This window comes from Bos javanicus, chromosome 7 (assembly GCF_032452875.1).
Source record: "Bos javanicus breed banteng chromosome 7, ARS-OSU_banteng_1.0, whole genome shotgun sequence".
Classification (NCBI taxonomy): Eukaryota; Metazoa; Chordata; class Mammalia; order Artiodactyla; family Bovidae; genus Bos; species Bos javanicus.
In genome coordinates, this window is record NC_083874.1 from 19,219,580 (window position 1) to 19,243,136 (window position 23,557).

Consider the following 23,557-nt stretch of genomic DNA (forward strand, 5'->3'; position numbering starts at 1 on the left):
CGGGCAGATTCTTTACCACCTGAGCCACCAGGGAAACCCATTCAGAGACACCATCAAGCCCTTAACAGTTATGCCCCAGCATTTCAGAGTGGAGTTTCCTCTTCCAGGTGGCCCCCCAGGATCCTCAGTGTTTCCAGATGACGGAGGCACCCATGGGAGTTCCTGGGCAGTCCAGTGGTTAGAACTTCATGTTCCCAATGCTCCCAGTGCAGGAGGCACTGGTTCAATCCCTGGTTGGGGAACTAAGATCCCACATGCTGCATGGTGCAACAAAGTCAGGCTCAGCAGTGCGCAGGCAGAGGGTGAGGAGGAAGTCATCAAGACCCTCTTTGGGATCACCTCAAATGAGGGACCCTAAGTCACTTGCCTTAAGAAACTTCCAAGCTAGGAGGTCCCTGAGTCCTTGTAAATGATTAAAAGCATGAGGTTCAGGACCTTCCTGGTGGCCCAGTGGTTAAGAATCCGCCTGCCAATGCAGGGGACACGGGTTCGATCCCTGATTCAGAACAAAGATTCCACATGCCACAGGGCAGCTAAGCCTGTGAGCCATAACTACTGAAGCCCACGTGCCCTAGAGCCTGTGCTCCACAAGAGAAGCCAAGGCAATGGGAAGCATGAGCACCTCAATGAGAGAGTAGCCCCCACTGGCGGCAACTAGAGAAAAGCTCCTGTGCTCTAAGAAAAACCCAGCATGGCCATAAAGAAAGAAATTAATTTAATTAAAAAATTTTTTAAAGCATGGGGTTCAAATTCCAGCTTTATTTCCCGGCTATGTGAGTGGCCAAGTCGTTTCTCTCTGGGTCTCAGTTTCCACACCTGAAAATGGGATAAAAAAACGTAGTCAGGCTCTAGAATCAGGGGGCTACTTATAGTAAGTGCTCAGTAAGCACTTAACTCTTCATTATAATAATTACTATATGCATCATATGGGTCATTTTCAGGCAGCAGGCCTAGGGGTGGCTATGTCATTTCGGGAAAGAGCCACACTCTGGGCACCAGGTGCCCCAGGGCCCCAGGAGTGCTTTTGAAACTGAGGACAGGAGTCCCCCAAAATGCCTGCAGCGGGCAGGGGTCAAAGGGCAAGGGGCAGGGATAGGTCAAGGCCATGCCACACACACACACACACACACACACACACACGCACACGCACACGCACACCCCTACCCCCTCACGGGCTCTAGGTTGGTTAGGTCTGCGGAAGGACCAGCTGGGCGGATTTAGCCAGCGCATCTGCCGCCGGAACAGCTGCCGTTCTGGGGGGGGCTGGAGGGGGATTTGGGACGAGTGAAAAATCTGTCCGAGGAGAATCGCGTCTGCGCTGCCCAGCTGCCGGCTCAGACTAGGGGGACACCCCGAATCCGCCCGGACCCCGAGCCCCTCCCCTGCGGCGGCCACCCCCACGTGCCTTGAGGGGAGGGGGCGTCGAGGAGGCCCTGACGTCACAGGCAGCCTCAGCCAATCGGAGCTGCCCTTTCCGAGCCCCCGGGGGATTCCCAGGCCCTAGCCGGGGCTGGGGCCGCGACCCAGCACCTACGACCCCCAACCTGGGCTTAAAAGAGGGCCCAGACCTGAGTAGGGGAAACCAAGGCTGGGACGCTCCAGGAAGGGGGCTGGACCCAGTTGACCCCCCTGAGAGCCTCAGTCCAGCCGCTAGGCTCCAGCGAGGCCCAGAGAGGGGCAGGGACAGCCGGAGTCACACAGCTGGGCGGCTAGATGGGGAGCGCTGATTGGGGGTGCGCACGCAGCAGGGCGGGGTTTCCCAGCACCCCCAGGCGCTAGGCACTAAGGCCGGGATAAGCCTCAGCCCATCCCGGGGAACCCAAAGGCCGCTTGACCCACTACAGGTCTCCCCGGGACCCCTCGGACCCGGGGCCGCGGCCGGGACGCCCAGGGAGGAAGGTGTTGGTGGCCGCCGGGCACCCGCAAAACCCGCGCTGGATTTCTCCTGGGTCGGAGCTGGACTGGAGCGCCGCGCTGACCCACCTGGCCTGAGAAACTGAGGCCCGGAGGGGCGGGGCTTTGCTCAGTGTCACACAATTGTGAGGACGCTGCTGGTTCTGCCCCCTCCCTGGGCCTCCTTGGCTCACCCGGAGGGCAAGCTGTGAACTTCCTGCCACCCTCTTCCAGGTCAAGGCTCAGACAGTCAGGAGCCCAGGGCGGGGGAGGGAGCAGCCAAGTCTGACCTTGCCCCCGTCCAGGGCCTGAAAGACTCATTCATGAGTGCTGAAGCCTGGGTGGCAGCTGAGCCGGGCCTCGGGGGTGGGGCCTCCCTCAGGGCCTTTTGTCCTGGCTCGTCCCTCTGCGTAGTACGCCTGACTTCCCACCACCCCCTGCACCTCGTGTGCTCTGTCAAATCTGTCCAGGGTCCTTCTATGGCCCCTAGGTCACCTAGTCCTCCTGGGCCGCTCAACGCCCTCATCTATCTATACCTTGAACTCTCCAGCAGATTCTTTTGTCTCCCCTCCTAGACTGTAGGCATGAGCCAGTTTGCCTTGCTGACTGCTCAGCTCAGTACTTGGCACAAAATTGTTGTTCAGTCACTCAGTTGTACTTGACTGTTTGCGGCTCCATGGACTGCAGCACACCAGGCTTCCCTGTCCTTCACCAACTCCCAGAGCTTGCTCAAACTCATGTCCATCGAGTGGGTGATGCCATACAGCCATCTCATCCTCTGTATCCCCTTTTCCTCTTGGCACACAGTAGATAATCAATGTTCATTGAAGGAACGGTTTTGTAGAGGATCCCAGTTGGGCCAAGAATGGTTCAGAGGTGGGAGGAAAATGCAGAGCCTGGAAGCCAAGCTGGGGTGCCTGTCCCCCATCCCCTTTGCAAGGCAGGCCTCAGTATCCCCAGCATGCAAGGGGATCAAGTCTGAATGGCTGCAGGTGCAGGCTGATTTGCCTGGGACTCTGGCTCAGCCGGAAAGCTGGTCAGAGTAAAACCACTGGCAGGAAGGCCTGGCTGCTGGCGGAGGTTTGTGGTCGCCAGGACGGCCCCTGGGCAGATGCCTGGGGCCTGGAAGGATGGGGTTGTCTCCATGGATGTCAGGGAGGCTGCAGATGGCCCAGGATCTAGTGTCCCAGTGTGTGCACCACTTGGAAGCCACACAGCTTGCCTGAGCCCCCGGACTTCTGGATGCCCTGGGTAAGACACACATACCGAAGGTGTCTGAACCAGAGGCAAGCAGACCTGTGCCAGCTGGTGGATCTCTCTGTGCCCAGTCTATGGGAGCCTCGTGTGATTGCCTTGAAGACTGAACAATGCCATTTATGCATCTACCATAAGCACTCAGCAGGTGTGCAAGAGATGTCACTAGATAAATACACAACAGACTGTGTAGCCCGCCAAGCTCCTCTGTCCATGGGATTCTCCAGGCAAGAATACTGGAGTGGGTAGCGATTCCTTTCTCCAGGGGATCTTCTCATCCCAAGGATTGAACCCTGGTCTCCTTCATTGCAAGTGAATTCTTTACCATCTGAACCACGCAGAGTGGTCAAACTTTCATTGAGCACCTCTTGGACAGAGAGGGACACTGAGGTGCTCAAAGGCTCCTGCTGTTCTGAGGTCACAGGGAGGCACAGAGGTCCCCGGGCAGTCTCTGAAACAGAAAGACCAGTTTGTCTTGGAGTCCCAAAGGCAGGGAACAGGAGTGCTCTCCACCCGCTATGGGGACGCTGCAGCCCCCACCCCCACCCCCAATCTCTTTCTTGGTCAGGTTTCTTTGGGCGCTGGGATGGAAGACAGCCTCCAGGGCTGTGTACCATGGTCTCTGCAGCCAGCTTGCTCTGTTCAACCCCAGTTCAGCCACTTTCTAACTGGATGACCTTGGACAAGACGCCTCCCATGCCTCAGTTTCCTTACGTGCCTATTGAGGGTTGTTAAATATAATTTGTGGACTGAATAAATGACCTCATAAATGAAGAGGGCCACGTAGCCCCTCTGGGTTCCTGACACCGCAGTCTCCCGGTCATCTCCGGCATCTCACAGAGGGTGGATCCTGAGGATGCAGGTCGGCCAGAGTGGACCCGGGCAGTAAATTGGGGAGGGGACCGGCAATTAGACCTTCCACCGGGACCAAAGCAGAGTGATTTCTGTTGGGTCGCTCCTCCACCCGCACCCCCGGCCCTGCCCCCAGCGCCTTCGGCCGCCCACCCAGCTCCGCCCTCCGTTCCGCGCCGCGCAAGCTCCTGGCCAGGTTTTGCGCGGCTCCGGCCCGGCTCGGTAAGGGGGGGTTGCCGAGGGGGGGGCGGAGGTGGCCGAGTCGCGAGTCGCAGCGGCGGCCGCGGCGGGCAGAGGAGATGCGGCCGCGGCGCGCCCCCGGTCCGGCCGCCGCGCAGCGCCCCCCCCGGAGCCGACGCCAGCGCGCCGGGGGCCGGGGCTGAGCCCCCTCCCCCAGCGCAGCGCAGCGGGCCCGGGGGCGGGGAGAGCGCGCGCCCCCAGCCCCCCTCCCCACCCCGGGATGCCTGGCTGAGCCGGCCGGGCCGGGACAGGTGCGCGCACCGACCCCCCCACCACCCGCGCCCTCCCGCCCTCGCGCTCCCTCCCGCGCACTCGCGGCGGCCGCGGCTCCGAGGTAAGCGCCCCGGGGCGTCTGCAAGAAGGGGGGCTGGGGAGGCGCTATCCTGGGGGTGTCTGTCGGCACGCAGCTGGGGGCCTTAATTGTTGGCTGAGGTGGCCGGGTCAGGCGTTATGATGGGGGGGCCTGAGGACCCGGCCACTGGGAGGGGGATGGATTGGGCCGGGGAGGGGGGGTCTGTGGAGCTATAACGGGAGGTTCTGTCGGCAACGCAACTGGGGAGGGGGCTGGATTTTCGGGGGGTCGCAGTATGGAGCAATAGAATGGGGGACCAGTCTGAACGCTTTGAAGGGTCTGGATTTGGGCCTGGGTCTCTGAATGAGACTCCGTAATGGGGGTGTCTAATTGCACCGCAGCTGGGGGGGGCTGGATTGTTGACGGGGGGCCTGTATGTGGAGCTATAATGGGGGTTCTGTCGGTACCACAGAGGGTGGAGGTTTTGTCCATGGGGGGCGCCGTAGAAAGCACAATAACGGGGGCTCGCGGCTGCGCCGCTGGAGAGCTGGATTGGGGCCCAGGTTGGGGTGTTCAGGGCAGGCAGGGGGCCTGCTGGCCGGGGATGGGGGATGCGTTGGGGGGCGGAGCCCTGAGCGCTAAGTCGAGGGGCCGGTGCGGTGGTCCTGGCGAAGCGAGGCCCCTCCGCCCCACTCCACGGTCCATCCGTGGCACCTTGGGCGCCCCTGAGCCCTCTCCAGCCTCACGCCCGGCCCAGAAGCAGCCCAGGGCTGGGGCCGCGGGGGAGGGGCCGTGGTGCGGGGGGGAGAGAGTAAACGGGTCCGGATCATCCCCACCCCGCCGCTGCAGTGGGGGCCCATGTTTCGGGGCCCCCCCAAGAGCTGACAAAGGGACAAAGAAAGCGTCTTTCTCTCGCAGTGCGCTGGGAGGGGTGGGGGCGCCGAATGTGGCCCCCTCCTGTGGGCGCTGATTGGGCTCCAGGGAGGTCTCGCAACCCCTGTCCCGCCTCAGGTTGCCCTCTGGGTTTGGGGCACCTCCTAGGTGGGGCGCTGCCATAGGCACCCCCCGTGCTCTGCCCCTGACCTGTCGTGTAGACGCTGAAGCTAGGAGTATTTGCAAGAGTCCTGGGGTTGGGGGTGACTCCCAGACCCTCAGCCCCTGGCTGAGGTCTTTGACATCCTCCCCCTGAGGCTGTTATCTTTGACTCTGGGACTGGAGGGGAACTGGGGCTGGAGGTTAGGGGATTGGGCCCTCTAGTTTTGGGGGTCTCTTTTGGGATTTAAGGAGGAAGAGGGGACTAATGGCTGGGGTTTCAGAAGGGCCCCCAGTTTGCAAAATTGCAATGCTTTATATGTTTCTGGGCTCATTCAGTTTCTCAAGGGGTACAGTGTTCTCTTCAAAGTCAAAGTTCAGTACCCCTGCAGCGTCCCCTTCCCTACAGACGCTGGCTAGCCCCTTTTCCACATCCCTGTAGATATGGTGTCTTTCAGGATGAAATTTTAGGATGTAATTGAGGGGTGGCTGAAACTCTGTATAGACAGAGTATGGGGTATGGGAAAGCAGCTGGGGGCCTTGGGTGGGGTCAGGATTCTCCTGGGAGGAGGTCCTGAGCTCTTTGGGAAGGTAACTGTGGATTCCTGTGGCTCAGAGGAGACCCCCTTGGATATCCCACAGGTGGCAGCCTGGCAGGAGGCTCATTAATCTGTAGCATGTACTTGCTGAGCTGACCTGTTTCCCCGAACAGACAGGGAAACTGAGGCCCAGGGAGGTGGCAGGATGGGTGAAGACGGAAGCCAGTCCCCTCCGCTGCTGGGGCTGCTAGGTGGGGTCAAGGGGGAGAGGAACCCCCATATCAGCTGAAGCCCAAAATACCAGCCCAAAGGTTTCCTTGGAAACCCCTCCCCCACCCCCACCCCACTGACCTGTGCAGGGCAGACATTAGACCTGGAGGATCCAACGCCCCACCCCTCTCAAAAAAAAAAAAAAAAAAAGGCATCATAGAGAAGACCAGGGCGTGAGAAGAGGGGTACTGCTGTGTGGCCTCAGACAGGTCACTAGCCCTCTCTGGGCTGCAGTCGCCCCAGAAAGTGCTCTTGGTTCTAGGACCTGAGTGGAAGGAGATGAGGCAGAGAGATGTACCACGGAATACCCTGGGTATGTAACCTCTCCCTCTGGTCCCCACCTGCCTTCTGCGAGGGCTAAGTACCCACGGGCCTCATGTTCCTATCACCTTCTCTACTTGGAGGTGAGAAGGTGTTTCCCAGCGGAGGTATTGAGTCACCAGGGAGGGACTATTCACCTCTGTCCACTGGGGAAAGAAGGTGCTGGATACTTGGGCTGGATACTAGGAGGCTTTGGCATCTGCACTGGCTGCCCAGGGCTTGAGCGGGGAGTTGCTGGGGTGAGCTGGGGCTGGACCAAGAAGATAGAAATCAAACTGTCCTTGCAAAGGTGACCCTGACGTCAGCTGGCAGGACAGGTAAGCTGGGTCCCCGGGGTCTGAAGGACGTGCCGGTCGCTGCCTATCTCCTGGGAAGGAGAGTGTCCCTAGCTGACCCCGGGGTGTGGCTGGCCCTGTCCTGTGTGCCTGGCCCTTTGCCAGGTGATGATGGGGACCCAGAAAGGACTCAGCCAGGATCAGGACAGGTGGAAGCAGGGGAGGCTGCCTGGAGGAGGGGATACTGGCACTGGGCTTGAACGATGTTGCCAGAAGGAGAGGGGGACACTGATTCCAGGTGGAGAGAGCGGCAGGGAAAGTCACAGAGGGATGTATTGGGGGACCCTTGAATGGCTGCACTATTTAAAGGGTGGGCTACAATGAGCAATGAGTCCTGAGAGGTGGCAGGGCCGTGGATGCCAAGTCGAGGAGCAGGCTTTATCCTAAGGGCAGTAGGGAGCCATGGAAGGTTGTAGAGCAGAGGGAGGAATGGGCAGAGTTTCAGACCCTGAGCAGATATGAGGAAGGGTAGCTACCAGGAGACAGTTTCCTGCAAACTCAGTGGGCTTCTCAGAGGGGTGCAGAGTCACCCGTCCAGGGAGGCAAGCAAGTAGGGTTAGGCAGCCATTTTTCCAGAATGCTGGGGAAATGTTTAGGATATAGTGATTCCAAAATTCTAAGCCATTTCAGGGACTGCAGATTCTCAGACTGATTCATCCAAGACCCAGTGGTGATTGGGATTGACTGTGGGTGGGACCTCATTTAGCAGAAGCAGGGACATTGAGGCTCAAGACAGCCTTGCCACCTGCCCCACATCCTGTGGTCAAATTATTAATATCTAGGTGTCAGCTTCAGATCCCCGCGCTAGACACCCCCGCCATTGTGATCGGTGTAGGTTTGGCTTCCACAGCCAGGGTTTGATGTGTGGCCTGAGAGGTCTGGGCCTGAGCCACATAATTCTCTCTTATTATCACAGTCATTCATCACCTGCCCTTGAGGGATGTCCAAACGAAGTGGCAGTCATTAGAATGTGCTGAGGAGGTGACTTGGGAGGCTGAAGACGCCTCTTCCATCTCTTTAGGCAGTGATACAGGGCACCCGCCCCCACTCAGCCACCCTTGAAGCTCCTTCACTGGCCCCAGGGTCCAAAGGTGGTAGCCCCAGGGCCTGCTGGGAGGGAAGCCCAGTCTAGTGAGGACTACATTTCCCAGGATGCATCCTGTCCCAGGCTGAGCCTGCCTTCCAAGGGCAGACCTAGGAGAGAACTTCCCAACTGCAGGATCCCAGAGGGAATTGTGGGTTCGTGGGTTCTCAGGAGGGCCCTGGGAGAGACCTGGTCTAAAGCAGTTGGGGAGACAAGTGACTAAACAGATGCTCCCAGAGGCTCCTTGTGCCATGCCCTGGGCAGGTGATGCTGAGATCTCAGAAGAAAAAGTTTAACTCTAGTGTCTGATTGGCCCTCAAGGGTCGTCCAGGCTCAAGGAGGGGAAATAGGCAGACACTGGCCCTCTTTGCTACGTGGGATCAGAGTTGGGGCAAAATGGGGCTAGGGAAAATTGTCTCTGCCTAGTGGGGGTCAGAGAAGATGTACTGAGGAGGGACATTGCAGCTAGGACTATGACGGATATGTAGGAGTTCACCAGGCCACATGTCTTCTGATAGTTTCAGAACCTTCTCCCTTTCCTGAAGGCCGAGTCAGTGTCCCCTGGGGCAGCTGAGATAGCCTGTCTGAGTTTTTGCCCTTGAAGATTGCCACAACATCCATCTCTTCACTCACTCACTCATGCCCCTTCTCAGAGCCTCGGTTTCCCCATCTGTGAGACACAGATGCTATTCTCTCTCCCTGAAGGTTGAGCATTTAAACAAGAGGATGCAGACAATGTCAGGCCTGGTCCTGTTCTTTTCTTACTCTAGAAAAAGAAATTACTTTGAAAAGCAGGAACTTGTGGCCTCTGGTCCTGATCTCATTGGAGGTGTGGGGTCTTGGCTTTCATTCCACGAGCTGACAGATGAGCTCCTACTATGTGTGCCTACTATGTGCCAGGTGCTGGGTACCCAGCAATGAGCAAGGCCAAGCAGGCCCTGCCCTGCTGAGCTCATACCCAGTGGGAACATGGCTACTACCTTGGGAAAGAAAGTAAATCAAATATAACAAGTGCCCTGGGGACAGTGACACTGGATGGTGTCGCTGAGAGGGGAGGGGCTGTTTCAGCTGATGGTGTCAGGGAGAGTGTCTCTGAGGAGGTGACGTTTGAGCTGAGACCTGGAAAATGAAAAGGAGCCAGTCTGCAGAGAACTGGAGGAAGAGTATTCCAGGAAGAGGGCACACCCCGTGCAAAGGCCCTGGGGCAGGACTGTGCCTGGTCTTGTTGGAGGAACAGCAAGAAGGCCTGTGCGGCTGGAGCAGAGTGAGCAAGGGGGAGAGAGGGAGGAGGGAAGGGCAGGGAGGGGACAAGATCCCCCTGCACATTGTGCAGGGCCTCGTGGGCTGTAGGGAGTACTTGAACTTTTGGAGGTGTGCGCCCCAAGGGCTGTGGGCAGAGGAGGGGGCAGGACCTGCCTCGGTGCTCACGGATGCTGTTTGGTCACTGCAGAGAGTGCAGACTGTGGGCAGCCAAAGCTGGGGGACCAGGTGAAAGGGACTCCGCTGGTCCAGGGGAGCAAGGATGGGGAACAGCCGGGGTGAGGCAGTAGAGAGGAAAAGTAGGTGGGTCAGAGTAGATGGTGGACTTTCTAGATGTGCAGAGGGGCTGAGAGCCTCTTTCTCTAGGGGCATGTAGCACTGTGGGCTTCCCTGGTAGCTCCTGTGGTAAAGAATCTGCCTGCAATACGGGAGACCTGAGTTCGATCCCTGGATTGGGAAGATCCCTTGGAGGAGGGCATGGCAACCCACTCCAGTATTTTTGCCTGGAGAATCCCCATGGACAAAGGATCCTGGAGGACTGCAGTCCATGGGGTCGCAACAAGTCGGACACGACTGAGCTTAAATTCAGCGCAGCACATAGTGCTGTGGTTAAGTGTGATATTGGGACCATATGGGCTAGGTTCAAAACCCACTCTGGCCATTTCGTAGCTGTGCAACCTTGGGCATATTACCTGCCTGCTCTGGGCCACCTAAATGTCCTCACCTATAAAATGGTGAGGAAACCCCTCCTACCTACCCCATCAGTACTTTCTGCAAAGCCCGTTGCACAGAGCTTGGGACACAATAGGTGCTCCAAAAATGTTTGCTATTGCTCCCCTTCGAATGTCTAAGCCCCAGGGTGTGGAAGAAATGAGGCTCAGATTAGGCTGGCAAATTCCCTGAGGCCACCTAGCAAAACGGGGGCCCCTGCCCCTCGCTGTCTTGCTCTATTGATGCACAGTTCTCAAACCCCACCCCCCCAGAACCCACGTCACTCTGCCAGCATCTCCACCATTCCTGAGCCCTGACTCACCAGGACTTGTGGTCCACTGTGACCCCCAGGTCTTCCCCCCAGGACCTGTTTCCCGCCTTTGTCTTCTTCAGGTTCATTCGCCAGGTCTTCCATTCCCAGCAGCACTTGGCACGGTCCCACCTGTCTCTTGCCCACCATCACTCAGCAGTGTCCCCGCTCCAGACCTGCCCTTCCTGTCCCATCTCAACAGGGGATCCCTAGGGCCTCCCAGACAGGGCCTCTAGGGAAGGGCAGTGACTGGAGGACTTTGGGGTAGGGAGGATCAGCCTGGGGGAGAAGAGGGCTCCCAGAACCCCAAGTGAGGGGGGCCAGGCTCACTATCTTCTCTTCCAGATTGAGGGCCTCAAGGGCAGTGACCAGATCTGTTCTCCCTACAGTGGAGCCCCTTAGAGCGACTCTTACTCCCCTCTCTCCCCTAAAATTGGACCCCAAGAGCAGGACCTGACTTTTCTGTTTCATCCGAACTGGGATTGACACCAGGGTCTGTTTGCCCCCAGGCTGGCTCTGAGCCTGCATCTGTGGGTTCCTGATCCCAAATCCACAGCCCATCTTGAATTCCCTAGGAACTCCCGCCTCCTCGAGTGGCCCCCTCCCAGGCCCCCTAATTACCCGCTGGGTAAAAATGACATTTTAATCTCCTCAGAATGGTCGCCGCCTCCCCGAGAAAGCAGCCCTCCCCTTCCCCATTCCTAATTACAAGTTGCTGCTTCCGATTTGCCTCCTGGCGGCCCAATTTCCAAACAGTGATTAAAATTAATTACCCAGGAGTCCCCCCTTCTCTGTCTGGGCCTGGAGCCCTGAGGACCTATCTGTGTCCCCCTCGTGAGGTCCTGCCTCTGCCACCCGGTCTCCCCTGCCCCCGGCTCCCTGAGTGGCCTGGGACAAGGGCAGCCTCTCTCTGGGTCTCTGCTCACTTATCTGCAAAATGTGCAGTTAGACTGTGCAGCCTTATTGACAGATGGTACATTGTGGGCGCTCAGGAAATGTCAGCAAGAGGCGGTAGAGCCGCGTGGCCTGGGTTCAAATCCCAACTCTACCCTTCTGTGCTGTGTGACCTTGGCCAAGTGTCTTAACCTCTCTGAGCTTTGTTTTTTTCCCCTGTAAAATGGTATAATGATGCTGCTTCATAGAGTTGGCTTGGGTAGGAATTGTGTTCAGACCTTCAAAGAGCCTGGCCCAGCAGCTGGCACACAGTAGGGGCTTCATCAAATCTTACTTTAAGAGACTTCCCTGGCAGCCCATTGGTGAAGGCTCAGAACTGCCAATGCAGGGACCTCGGGTTCGACCCCTGGTCAGGAAACTAAGATGCTCCCTGCCACAAGGCATGGCCAAAAGATATAATAATAATTTTTTAATTAAAAAAAATTTTAACTTAAAATCTTAGCTTAAATCCCTGCTCTGTTGGGCTGCTGAATTGTGCAGCAGGGAGATAGCTCAGGTACTCTAAACACATCTTCTTTAAGGAGATGCTCAGCATTAATTGGGCACCCACTGCATGCCTGATTCTGTGCATGGTCCTGGTCAGGGTTGAATCCCCGGCTATGCCTGCACACAGTAAGTGCTCAGGAAGTCTGGAATCAACAGATCTGTGTAGCTCTTTCATAAATAGGGCCTGTCTGTGGGACATTCATTCAGCCAGTGTTTGCTGAGCACCTACTGTGCGCTAGACCCCCCTGTCCCCGGGGAGTCATATGTTCTCATCCCTGATTTACAGAGGCAGAAGCAAAGCCAGAGAGGGGAAGATGTAACCCTCAGCTGCACAGCAGTCCAGAGCACCTATTACATGTGGCTTATTCACCCATCACGATAACCCGTTGGGGCTGGTTATCACGCTCTGTTCTCTGATGGAGAAACTGAGACTCCGGGAACCCAGAACACAGGGAGGAGGGCTGAGGACGAAGGGGCTGCACTGCCACCTTCTGGGCTGGGGAGAGGTGAGTTAACGGGTGTGGAGTGAGCACTGAGGGTGGGGGGTCCTCTCTCCTCAACGCCCCCGTGGCCCAGGCCCCAGGGGACTCCCTCTGGCCGCTTTGCCAAGTTCCTAGACAGCCCCAGAGCCCGGCTGGACTGCGCCGGGGGGGGCGACAGAGGCAGCTGGAGGAGGCAGCTGTAAGTGGAGCCGGTAACTAGACCTGGATGGCGCAGGGGCCCGGCTGCCTGGCCGGGTTACTCGATCCCCCCGGGGACGCTGGGCCCCGGAGCTGGAATCCTGGGGCTGCCGGGCTGACAGGAGCTCCTTCTATGGAACTGGAGACGACCATCCTGCCCCCATCCTTGCCGCAGCAGATGGAGAAACAGGGGCTCTGAGCCTGGCCCGGGGGTCACTGAGTTACCTGCTGTGGTATAGAGAGGCCCAGAGAGGGTGAGTTGCTGGCTCAAGGTCACCCAGCAAGGTCATTTCACAGAGAGCAAACATGAGTGCCAAGTGCCCTATTTTACAGACGGGAAAATTCAGGCTCCAGGTCTCGTCCAGGGGTCCTCTCTTAAGATATGGTCGCCTCTCCACCTGCCAGCATCTTCTTGCCGTGCCTTTAAGGGTTCCAGTCTCCAGGTTTTTGTCTTTTTGGTTTCCCCTGACCACAGGCAAAGCAGCCCCTTTGCCAAGACTCTCCTATCATTCTCTGCGTCTGGCACACAAGTGGCACTCAATAATTGCTCATCCAATGAGTGAATGAATACCTTGCAATTTGGGTGCAGAAAGCCAGAGCTGGCCACAGACGCTCCCAAGTTGGTGGGGTTGGGTGAAGACAAGGGTGAGGTTGAAAGTAGAACTTCCTTGCTCAGGCAGAGAGAGCCTAGGCTGCTCCTCCCTATGCGCTGGCTTATTCCAGTGGACCTTGTGGCTAGATGCTCCAGCATGGAATTGGAACACAGAATGTAATTGGATATTTTAAGAAAAATTTCTTAGAAGCTTTATTTTATTTTTGGCCATGCTACGTGGCTTGCAAGATCTTATTTTCCCGACCAGGGATCGAACCTATGCCCCCTGCCGTGGTATCTCTGAGTCTTAACCACTGGTCCGCCGGGGAATTCCCTGGATATTTTTGCATAATAGCTATAACACGATGATAATAATAACTGATGCCCACTCTGAGCTTACTAAGTGCCAGTCCCTAGCTCAGCCCTTTATCTCCAGCTGGGCTGTCAAAACGGCTACTGGCCACATATGACTCGGAGCCACGTGTGGCCAGTCCCAGCCCAGGTGTGCCATAAATATACAACACACCCTGGGTTCCAAAGATTAAGTACCAGAAGCAGAATTTAGAATGTCTCATTCATCATCCACATGTCGATTACAGGTGGAAATAACAAGACTTGGGATCTATTGGGTTAAATGAAACATATTATTAAAATGAATTGCACCCTCTGAATGTGGCCGCCAGGAGATTCAAACCCACACGTACGTGCACGTGGTTTTCTGTAGGACGGTCTGTTCTAGATGTCTCTGCATCCTTGTAGCAGTGTTTTAGGGTCAGATTTATAGCCCCTGGTGGTTTATAGATGGGGACACCAAGGCTGAGACAGGGGGAGTGACCCCTGGAGGTCTGGAGGCTGGTAAGAGGCAGAGAGCAAATTTGAGTCTGGGCCACAAGATTCTAGAGACTAAGCGGCCACCCCGGGGCTCTTTGTCTGGCAGCGTTGTCTGTCCATCCTTTCTCATCCCCAGCCTCAGTTTCCCCAACCCTCCAGCAGGACTGGACAGAGCAGGTGGGGAGAGTGGGTAGACACAGGCTTGGCCAGCCTGCTATCCACAGTTAATTGGGGTCCTTGGAAACATTTCATAGCCAGAAAGCCAGCAATAGCAGGGTGCAGGCAGCACGTTCATGAAGGGGTGCCCAGTTTACAGACTCTGACACGCTTATAGACATGTGTACACGTGGGCAGACAGTCCACCCCTGCTGGGGCACACACATGTGCGGTGGTTGCATCTGTGGATATGTGTGAACACACAGACATTGGGACCTGTGGATATTCGTAGGGGGGATCCACTCACCTGTGGACACATGTGTGGTGTGGGGGTGATGGGCAAAGGGGAGCCAGGGAGGGGTTCAGATCTGGGTTCAACTTTGAATGCTGACACTTAGTTCATTCCTTATAGCAAGCCATTATTGAGCACCAGCTGTGTACCAGACACTGTGGGTACTTGTCATTGGCCAAGATGCATCCGGGCCTGCCCTCATGGGGCTCCTAGTCCAGGAAAACAGTTGGGCTCTAAACAGGCTGTTCCGTAGGTGATTATTTCAGTTGGTGTGATCCATGCATAAGCTCAGATGCTCAGGATTCTTCTGCCCAAACATGCACCCTCTGGGACTTCCCTCGTGGTCCAGTGGCTAATACTCTGCACTCCCAATGCAGGAGGCCTGGGTTCTATCCCTGGTCAGGGAACTACATCCCACATGTTACAACTAAGAGTTCTCATGCCGTAACTAAAGATCCCACATGCTGCAACTAATTAATAATATAGAAAAAGGATCTAAAATGCAGGCTCTCCTTGGGCGGGTCTAGGACAGGCACAAAACTCAGCATTTCTAACCACCCCAAGTGAGGCTGCTGCCTCTGCTGGTGCAAGGACCATATCTGGAGTAACGGAGTGTCTAAAGGAGCCTTTGAGAGTCTGATACTGTGAGGGCAGGTGCGGGGGGAGGGGAGAGGCTGCTGGAGTCCAGCAGGTGAGGGTGGAGACATGAGATGAGGAGGGAGCCATTCCTAAAGGAGATCAATCCTGAATAGTCATTGGAAGGACTGATGCTGAAGCTGAAACTCCAATACTTTGGCCACTTGATATAAAGAACTGACTTATTCGAAAAGACCCTGATGCTGGGAAAGATTGAGGGTAGGAGGAGAAGGGGACAACAGAGAATGAGATGGTTGGATGGCGTCACTGACTCGATGGACATGCGTTTGAGCAAGCTCCGGGAGTTGGTGATGAACAGGGTAGCCTGGCATGCTGCAGTCCATGGGGTCGCAAAGAGTCGGACATGACTGAGTGACTGAACTAAACTGAACTGATGTGTGTATCTGAGAGAAGAGGCTTTCTCAAGTGAGGAACAGCCAGTACAAAGGCCCCGGGGCAGGGCCAGACCAGGTGTGTTGCAGGAATAGGGAGGAGGCCTATGTGGTCGTAGCACAGCGGGGAGGGTAGAAAAAAGGAAGAGGGAAGAACAGGGAGAAGATGAGGGAGGTCATGTGAAGTCTTATGGGCCACCAAGAAAAGCTTGGATTTTTACTGGGAGGGATGTGGGAGGCCCCAAGGGGTGTAGACAGAGGAGGGGCGGAGCCTGATTCAAGTGCTAATGGGTGCCCTTTAGGGGTTGCTTCGGTATCCTGAAAGATGATGCTGTGAAAGTGCTGCACTCAGTATGCCAGCAAATTTGGAAGACTCAGCAGTGGCCACAGGACTGGAAGAGGTCAGTTTTCATTCCAATCCCAAAGAAAGGCAATGCCAAAGAATGCTCAAACTACCGCACAATTGCACTCATCTCACACGCTAGTAAAGTAATGCTCAAAATTCTCCAAGCCCGGCTTCAGCAATATGTGAACCGTGAACTTCCTGATGTTCAAGCTCCTTTTAGAAAAGGCAGAGGAACCAGAGATCAAATGGCCAACATCCTCTGGATCATGGAAAAAGCAAGAGCGTTCCAGAAAAACATCTATTTCTGCTTTATTGACTATGCCAAAGCCTTTGACTGTGTGGATCACAATAAACTGTGGAAAATTCTGAAAGAGATGGGAATACCAGACCACCTGATCTGCCTCTTGAGAAATCTGTATGCAGGTCAGGAAGCAACAGTTAGAACTGGACATGGAACAACAGACTGGTTCCAAATAGGAAAAGGAGTACGTCAAGGCTGTATATTGTCACCCTGTTTATTAAACTTCTATGCAGAGTACCTCATGAGAAACGCTGGACTGGAAGAAACACAAGCTGGAATCAAGATTGCCGGGAGAAATATCAATAACCTCAGATATGCAGATGACACCACCCTTATGGCAGAAAGTGAAGAGGAACTCAAAAGCCTCTTGATGAAAGTGAAAGTGGAGAGTGAAAAAGTTGGCTTAAGGCTCAACATTCAGAAAACGAAGATCATGGCATCCAGTCCCATCACTTCATGGCAAACAGATGGGGAAACAGTGGAAACAGTGTCAGACTTTATTTTTCTGGGCTCCAAAATCACTGCAGATGGTGACTGCAGCCATGAAATTAAAAGACGCTTACTCCTTGGAAGGAAAGTTATGACCAACCTAGATAGCATATTCAAAAGCAGAGACATTACTTTGCCAACAAAGGTCCATCTAGTCAAGGCTATAGTTTTTCCAGTGGTCATGTATGGATGTGAGAGTTGGACTGTGAAGAAGGCTGAGCGCCAAAGAATTGATGCTTTTGAACTGTGGTGTTGGAGAAGACTCTTGAGAGTCCCTTGGACTGCAAGGAGATCCAACCAGTCCATTCTGAAGGAGATCAGCCCTGGGATTTCTTTGGAAGGAATGATGCTAAAGCTGAAACTCAAGAACTTTGGCCACCTCATGTGAAGAGTTGACTCATTGGAAAAGACTCTGATGCTGGGAGGGATTGGGGGCAGGAGGAGAAGGGGACGACAGAGGATGAGCTGGCTGGATGGCATCACTGACTCGATGGACGTGAGTCTGAGTGAACTCTGGGAGTTGGTGATGGACAGGGAGGCCTGGCATGCTGCGATTCATGGGGTCGCAAAGAGTTGGACATGACTGACTAACTGATCTGATCTGATCTGATCTGATCGGTGGAGGACAGACTGTAGGGATTAAGTGTGGGAGTTGGGGTCCAGCTGGAGGAAACTGGGGTCCAGGCAGGAGATGTTGGGAGCTGACCAGAGAACAGACTAGCGAGGGGTGAAAATTCAGGATGAATTTGGCAGACCCCACAGTACAGCTGGCATTGGATGTGAGCGTGAAAGAATGGGGTGGGGGGTGATGTTGGAGGGAGTTGGGAGTGACTCCCAGGTGTGACCTGAGCCATTAGTGAAGACAGGGAACTGTCAGTCAATAAATCAGTTAGTTCTATGTTCCAGTGAAAATCCTAACAGGTTTTATGTTGTTTGTTTTGGAACTTGCCAGCTGATCCTGAAATTTATGCTGAACTGCTGGGGGTGGGGCAGGGAGAGAGTAGCCCAGACACCCTGGCCAGGTGGGAAAAATGTTTCAGAAGGAAATTCAAATCTATGATGAAGGTATACAAGCTAAGGCCATATGGTACCTGAAAAGGTGGAGGGTGAAGCAGGTAGCCTGGAGGGGATTTCCATACCTGCCTCAGTTTCTTCATCTGTACAATGGGACTGTGTCAAGACTTGGAGTGATGGAGGTTGGGCAGAGAGGTGGTGTCATAGTACCCGCAAGCCCTCCTGGGGGATCTCTGTCTCTTTAACCGTCCCTCCCACCCCCACAGGCATAAATGCACATTCTAAGGGCTGCAGGCAGGCAGGCACGCAGGTGCATAGGTAGCCTGCACACCATGGGTTGCGCATGCCAGCCATGTGACTCCTCCCGCCTGGTCCTGGGGGAGGTCCTGCTCCTGGTGGCCAGGTGCCGGGGCAGGTGGTGGGGCCGCTTCCGGGCAGACAGGCGCCGAGTGGCTGCTGGCAGAGATGCCTCAAGTTTCATGGAGAGAAGCAGATGGTCTTGGGGGTGGTGAGGGAGATGCTGAGGCCTCCGATAACCCCAGGTCAGGTGGGTAAACTGAGGCCAGGTGCAGTGGGTTGACCCTGAAGTGACCCTGACTCCTGCAAAACAGCATGTGGGGTTCAGTTCTGCACCATCATCAAACTAACGCGTCATTTAAGTGGGTTTCAGGGACTTCGCTGGTGGCCCCATGGTTAAGAATCCACTTTCCAATGCAGGAGACACTGGTTCAATCTCTAATCAGGGAGGTAAGATCCCACACACTGTGCAGCCAAAAAAAGAAAAAGAAAACTGAGTGGATTTGGATCTTGGCTCCACCACTTCCATTTGGTCGTGACTTCGCCTCTCTGTGCCTCAGTTTCCCCGTCTGTGTAAGGGGCATATTAACAGCACCTACCTATGGGATGTGTTGTGTGGATCAAATGAGTTCATTGAAGCCCTTAGAACAGTTCCTGGCCCATAGAAAGTGCTTGGTGTTTGCTATTTTTACTGTTTATTGAGCTTGTATTGCCAGGTCTTGTGCTGGGTGGTGGGGACACAGTGGTGGCCAAGACAGACTCAGCCCCACCATCCATGTGGGGCTCAGAGTCCAGTGGGAAAGGTGAACAGTTAGCCAGGCATTTAGAAGATGGGGTGAGCAGGGCACTCACAGGGGATGCACAGGCAGGCAGGAGGCTGGAGGAAGTCAATCGGGCTGATCTGGGAAGTCTTCCTGGAGGAGGTGTTAAGGTGATGAACCTGTTCATCAGGTTACTAGGAGCAGGAGGCAGGTGTTCCAGGCAGAGAGAACAGCACATGCAGATGCCCAGAGGTGGAGAGGGAAGGGAGGAGATGTCATTTCAAGGGCACTGGGGAGCCATAGAAAGCTTTAGAGCAGAAGTTCTCAGCTAGGGGTGGGTTTCCCCCCCAGGGGAGACTGGATGATGTCTGGGGATGTTTTTGGTTGTCACCATTGAGGGATGCTCCTGGCATTGAGTGAGTTAGGGCCAGGGATGCTTCTGGCACAGTGCCCAGGACAGCCCCCACCAGAGAATGATCTGGTCCCAAATGTCAGCGGTGCTGAAGGGGAGAGACCCTGGTTTAGAGCAGGAGAGAAACAAATGAGATTTGGGTTCTAGAAAGATCCCTTTGCTACCTTAAGGAAGATACTGAAGGGTTGGGACTGGAAGCCAGGTAGGGGGTGGGAGCTGGGCCTTGGGGCGTTCAGGGTGGAGGAAGGGACTGGGAGGCCAACATCCTGGTCTTTGGCTCAAGGACAATGGAGCCATTCTTAAGTCAGGTATCTGGTAAGAGAAGCAGGTTTGAGGCAAGAAAAGCCTAGTTTGGGTTTCAGGGGTCCCAGGTTGGTTCTGAGTGGCTGGGGCAGCTGTGGACAGAGGGATGACAGGAACATCCTTCTAGCCCCAAGTGGCTGCATGACAAAAACCAGGAGAAAAAATGAGGCGTGAGGTCCCATCCTGACCTCAGCCTGCCTGTCTGTGAACTGGGTGTTAAATAACTGCTGGCCTCTGGGACTCCCCCAGATATCCAGCAGTTAAGACTCTGCACTTCCAATGCAGGGGACAAGGGTTTGATCCCTGGTCAGGGAACTAAGATCCCACATGCTAAGCAATGCAACCAAAAAAAATTAAAAAAAGAAAAAAAGTAACTGCTGGCTTTACCTGGTTGAAGGGTGAGGGAATGGGTGGTTATTAATCTTGTCATGACTGTTCAAACGCTCAACTCCTAGGAGCAAAATCCTGGAGCCAGAGAGAGCCCTGTGATCAGTCCTCACTGGTGGGTCATGGCCAGCAAATCAGCCCCTCAGTTCCACCATCTGCAAAAATGAGTTGAATGTTATACCAACCCTGCTAGAGCCCTTGGGGTTACCATGAAGCAATTCCTGGAAACCACTCAGCTTGGCCTCTGATGCTTTTAATATACCAATGGCAACAACAAGCATAATAAGAATTAGCATTTTCTGAGCACCTGCAGCATTTCTAGGCTCTGTGCTATCACCCACCACAGGCCTGTGAGGTCAGTGCTGTTACCATGCCCATTGCACAGATGAGGAAGCAGGCCGGGAGAGGTGGAGTGCTGTGTCCAAGTCACACAGCATGTACAGAGCAGAGCTGGGATTTGAACCCTTATGACCTTGGAGCTTCGCCACTCATCACAGTGCTGCATGGCCTGTGAGTGGAAGCTGTTGTCTTAAAGTTTCTGAAGTTAAATACAATTCCGATAAAACATGGATAAGAGGCCCAGAGCACTGCCTTACACCTCTTGCGATGGCTACTATCAAAAAGCAGAAAGTAGTGTTGGCAAGAGAAATTGGAACACATGGGTGATGCTGGTGGGAATATAATATGGTGCAGACACGGTGGAGAAGAGCTTGGCGATTCCTCCAGAAGTTAAACGTAGAGTCACCATTCGATCCAGCAATTCCACTCCTACATAGACACCCAAAAGAAATGAAAGCAGGGTTTCAAAGAAATGTTTGCACAGCCATGTTCATAGATGTTCACAACAGCCCAAAGGTGGAAGCAGCCCCATTGTCCATCGACAGGTAAATGCGTAAGTAAAATGTGGTCCATCCACACCATGGAATTTCACTCAGCCTTAAAAAGGAAGGACAGTCTGACGCTTGATACAACAAGGATGCCCCCTGAGGATGTGATGCTCAATGAGGGAAGCCAGACACAGAAGGACAAATACTGTCTGGTTCCACTCACAGGAGGTCCCTAGAGTCAGATCCACAGAGACAGGAAGTAGATGGTGGGGCCAGGGGGTAGGGGAGGGGGTGGTGAGCCTGTGTCATGGGGACAGAGTTTCAGTTTGGGAAGATGAGAAAATTCTGGAGGTGGGTCGTAGGATGGTTGCACGACAACGTGAATGTATTTAATGCCACTTATGGTTAAGATGGCAAATTTTATGTTATATATGTTTTGGTGGTATTTGACTCTTTGTGAACCCACGGACTATAGCCCGCCAGGCTCCTCTGTCCATGGACTTTCCTAGGCAAGAATACTGGAGTGGGTTGCCATCTCCTTCTCCAGGGGATCTTCCCGACCCTGGGATCGAACTGTTCCTCTCCTGCATTGGCAGGCAGGTTCTTTACCACTGAGCCACTAGGGAAGCCCCTCTGTACATTGGACCACAATATTAAAATGTTTAAAAAAAGAAGGCACAGCAGACAGAACACCGCAGAGGCTGAAGTGAGGTGTCCTCGCAGGTGTTGGGAGGAGATTTTCGGGGTGGGGTAGAGAGTTGCGGTCTGGCTGTGGAGTTGGGGGCCTTGAACGGCAGTACTGGTGGCCTGACTCTGGGGTCACTGGGAGACTCGGGCAGTTGTGGAGCAGGGGAGGAGCCCGGGCAGGAAACTGAAGGAAGCAGAGCCAGGTCCACACGCACATGGGATCCTGGAGTCGGCTGAGTCACAAATCCTGGAAGCTCAGGGTCGGAGAGGAAACACTGCCGCCCCACGCAAGGCCTTCCTGTTTTTTGGCCCTGAATCCTCGGAGGCAGACGCTCCAGGGCCAAAGTTCCCGGCTCATGTCCACCTCCACGGATTCGGAATCCCCATGCCCCCAGGGCCTGGGCAGGGCTGGGAGATGTATCTGCTGCTCAGGCAGGGAAACTGAGGCTCAGAGCTAGCCCGGGACTTCACAGGAGGACGAGGCTTCGGATGTTTTCCTGGGGCCTCCGGACGGCGCCTCTTCTGAAAGGGGCCTGGAGGGCTGGGTTCCAGAGGGTGAGTTCTGTTTACACCATCAACCAGAGCATCACTCGGGTAGGGGAGGGGTCTCCACACACCTAGAGCAGGAAGCAGCCTCTCCCACAACCCCTCATAAAGGTGGTGAGGCTCCTGTCACAGAAGTATGTCAGCAGAGGACCGAAAGGCTGGACTCGGAAGGAAGTTGGGCTCACCACGGCCTCTGAGGTCCCCAGCCAGCTGGAATATTCTGCAGTTCCAAAGTTCTGCAGTTCCCAGATTGTGGTTTATAAAATTCCTAGGGCCTTTGAATTTCTTTTTCTTTTTCTGAGCAGTTTAAGATTTTTGTGTTTTAAGAATACTTTAAACGTATGTTTTGAGATTGAATTTTTAAATACATATATGTTTTGAAATGTGTTATTATTCATTTTTAACTTAAAATCATTTAATTTTTAAATTAGTCTCATGATTAATTTTTTGTTAGGAACCGTTTCCTGAACTTTCGCTTTAAAATATAGTCAGAAAGTTGTTCTGGTAATTAGTAAGTGCTGATATTATTATTGCTAATGCCATGATTGGTTATTTTTAAATTACCCCAATGGGAAAGTTTTCCGGGACTTGAAGGTTCCGGACGCCGTGACACTCGCGCTCCCTCTGCTGGCAGCAATCGGGACTGCAGGCCACACGGCTCACCGCCCCGCCCCTCGCTTGCAGGTGTTACCTCCTGTCGCCCTGACCTCGCCATGCGGACCCCGCGAGGGCCCCCTTCCCGTCCGGCCCTACTGCTCCTGCTGCTGCTCCTGGGAGGCGCCCACGGCCTCTTCCCCGAGGAGCCGCCGCCGCTCAGCGTGGCCCCGAGGGACTGTGAGTGGGGAGTCTTGAGATGGGGGAGGGAGTCCCCCTCCCCCGGGGTCTCACCAGGCCAGACTCACCCTGGCCCTGGATCACACCCTTCCTCTGCCCTCCTCCAGACCTGAATCACTATCCCGTGTTCGTGGGCAGTGGGCCAGGACGCCTGACCCCCTCAGAAGACGCTGATGACCTCAACATCCAGCGAGTTCTACGGGTCAATAGAACGCTGTTCATCGGGGGCAGGTAGGAGAAACTGCCAGGCAGAGTATGCGGTGGGTGAGGTGTGGGGAGCAGGTGGTAGCATTTTAGGGAGGTTTGTGGTATAGGGCCTGTAGTTCGGCTGGAATGTGAATATGTGCCCCTGGGGTGGGAATTTCAAGTGCTGAACTCTGGGTGTGGTTGAAGCCCAGAGCCTGCTTATAGTGTGTTACCAAGTGGGCACAGCTGTCTGGTTAGAATTCACTGGGTGCTAGAGAGGGTGCTGAAGTGGCATCAAGGGCTTCTTTGAGAAGGTGACATTTGAGTTGAGACCTGAAGGATGAGGAGCCAGCTGTGAGGAAATCTGAGGGAGAGAGACGTCAGAGCAGAGGATGTAGCCTATGCAAAGGTCCTGGGGCAGGACTGTGTCTCGTATGGTGAAGGGACAGTGAAGAGGCGCAAATGTCTGGAGCAGGGGGAGACAGAGAGGAGGGGAGGGCAGGGAGAGGACAGGGCAGGTCGTTCAGGGCCTTGTGGGCTGCAGGGAGGACTCAGGCTTTTACCCCAAGGGAGATGGGACCCAAGAGGGCCGTGCAGAGGAGGGGCGGGGCCTGACCCAGGTGCTCACAGGTGCCCTCTAGTGGCTGCTGTGAGAAGAGCCGACTGTGGGGGAGAATGTAGACCCTCGGGTGCTCACACCCGCTCTCCGGTGGCTGCTGCGGGGAAGAGAGGCTGTGTCGGTGAGGGCGGGAGCC

The 23,557-nt window shown here is 54.9% G+C and overlaps 1 protein-coding gene and 1 long non-coding RNA gene across 5 annotated transcripts in view; one reads left to right on the forward strand and one right to left on the reverse strand.

The window, feature by feature from the left end:
* Window positions 1-698: 698 nt before the first annotated feature.
* Window positions 699-1,923, reverse strand: LOC133250850 (uncharacterized). Its single transcript, XR_009737441.1, has 2 exons — window positions 1,569-1,923; window positions 699-816 (listed from the first exon to the last, which is right to left on the reverse strand). It is a non-coding gene; the product is annotated as an uncharacterized LOC133250850 (long non-coding RNA).
* A 2,432-nt stretch (window positions 1,924-4,355) lies between these two features.
* Window positions 4,356-23,557, forward strand: part of SEMA6B (semaphorin 6B) — a 30,450-nt gene continuing 11,248 nt past the window's right edge. The window contains exons 1-3 of one of the 4 annotated variants that reach the window (XM_061422594.1): window positions 4,356-4,573; window positions 22,467-22,616; window positions 22,724-22,847. In XM_061422594.1, coding sequence (XP_061278578.1) covers window positions 22,496-22,616; window positions 22,724-22,847 — 245 coding nt within the window. In that variant the 5' untranslated portion in view covers window positions 4,356-4,573; window positions 22,467-22,495. Of the gene's footprint in view, window positions 4,574-6,650; window positions 6,686-21,563; window positions 21,792-22,466; window positions 22,617-22,723; window positions 22,848-23,557 lie in introns of those variants that run through there. The other 3 variants (XM_061422591.1, XM_061422595.1, XM_061422596.1) reach the window with 3 other exon arrangements.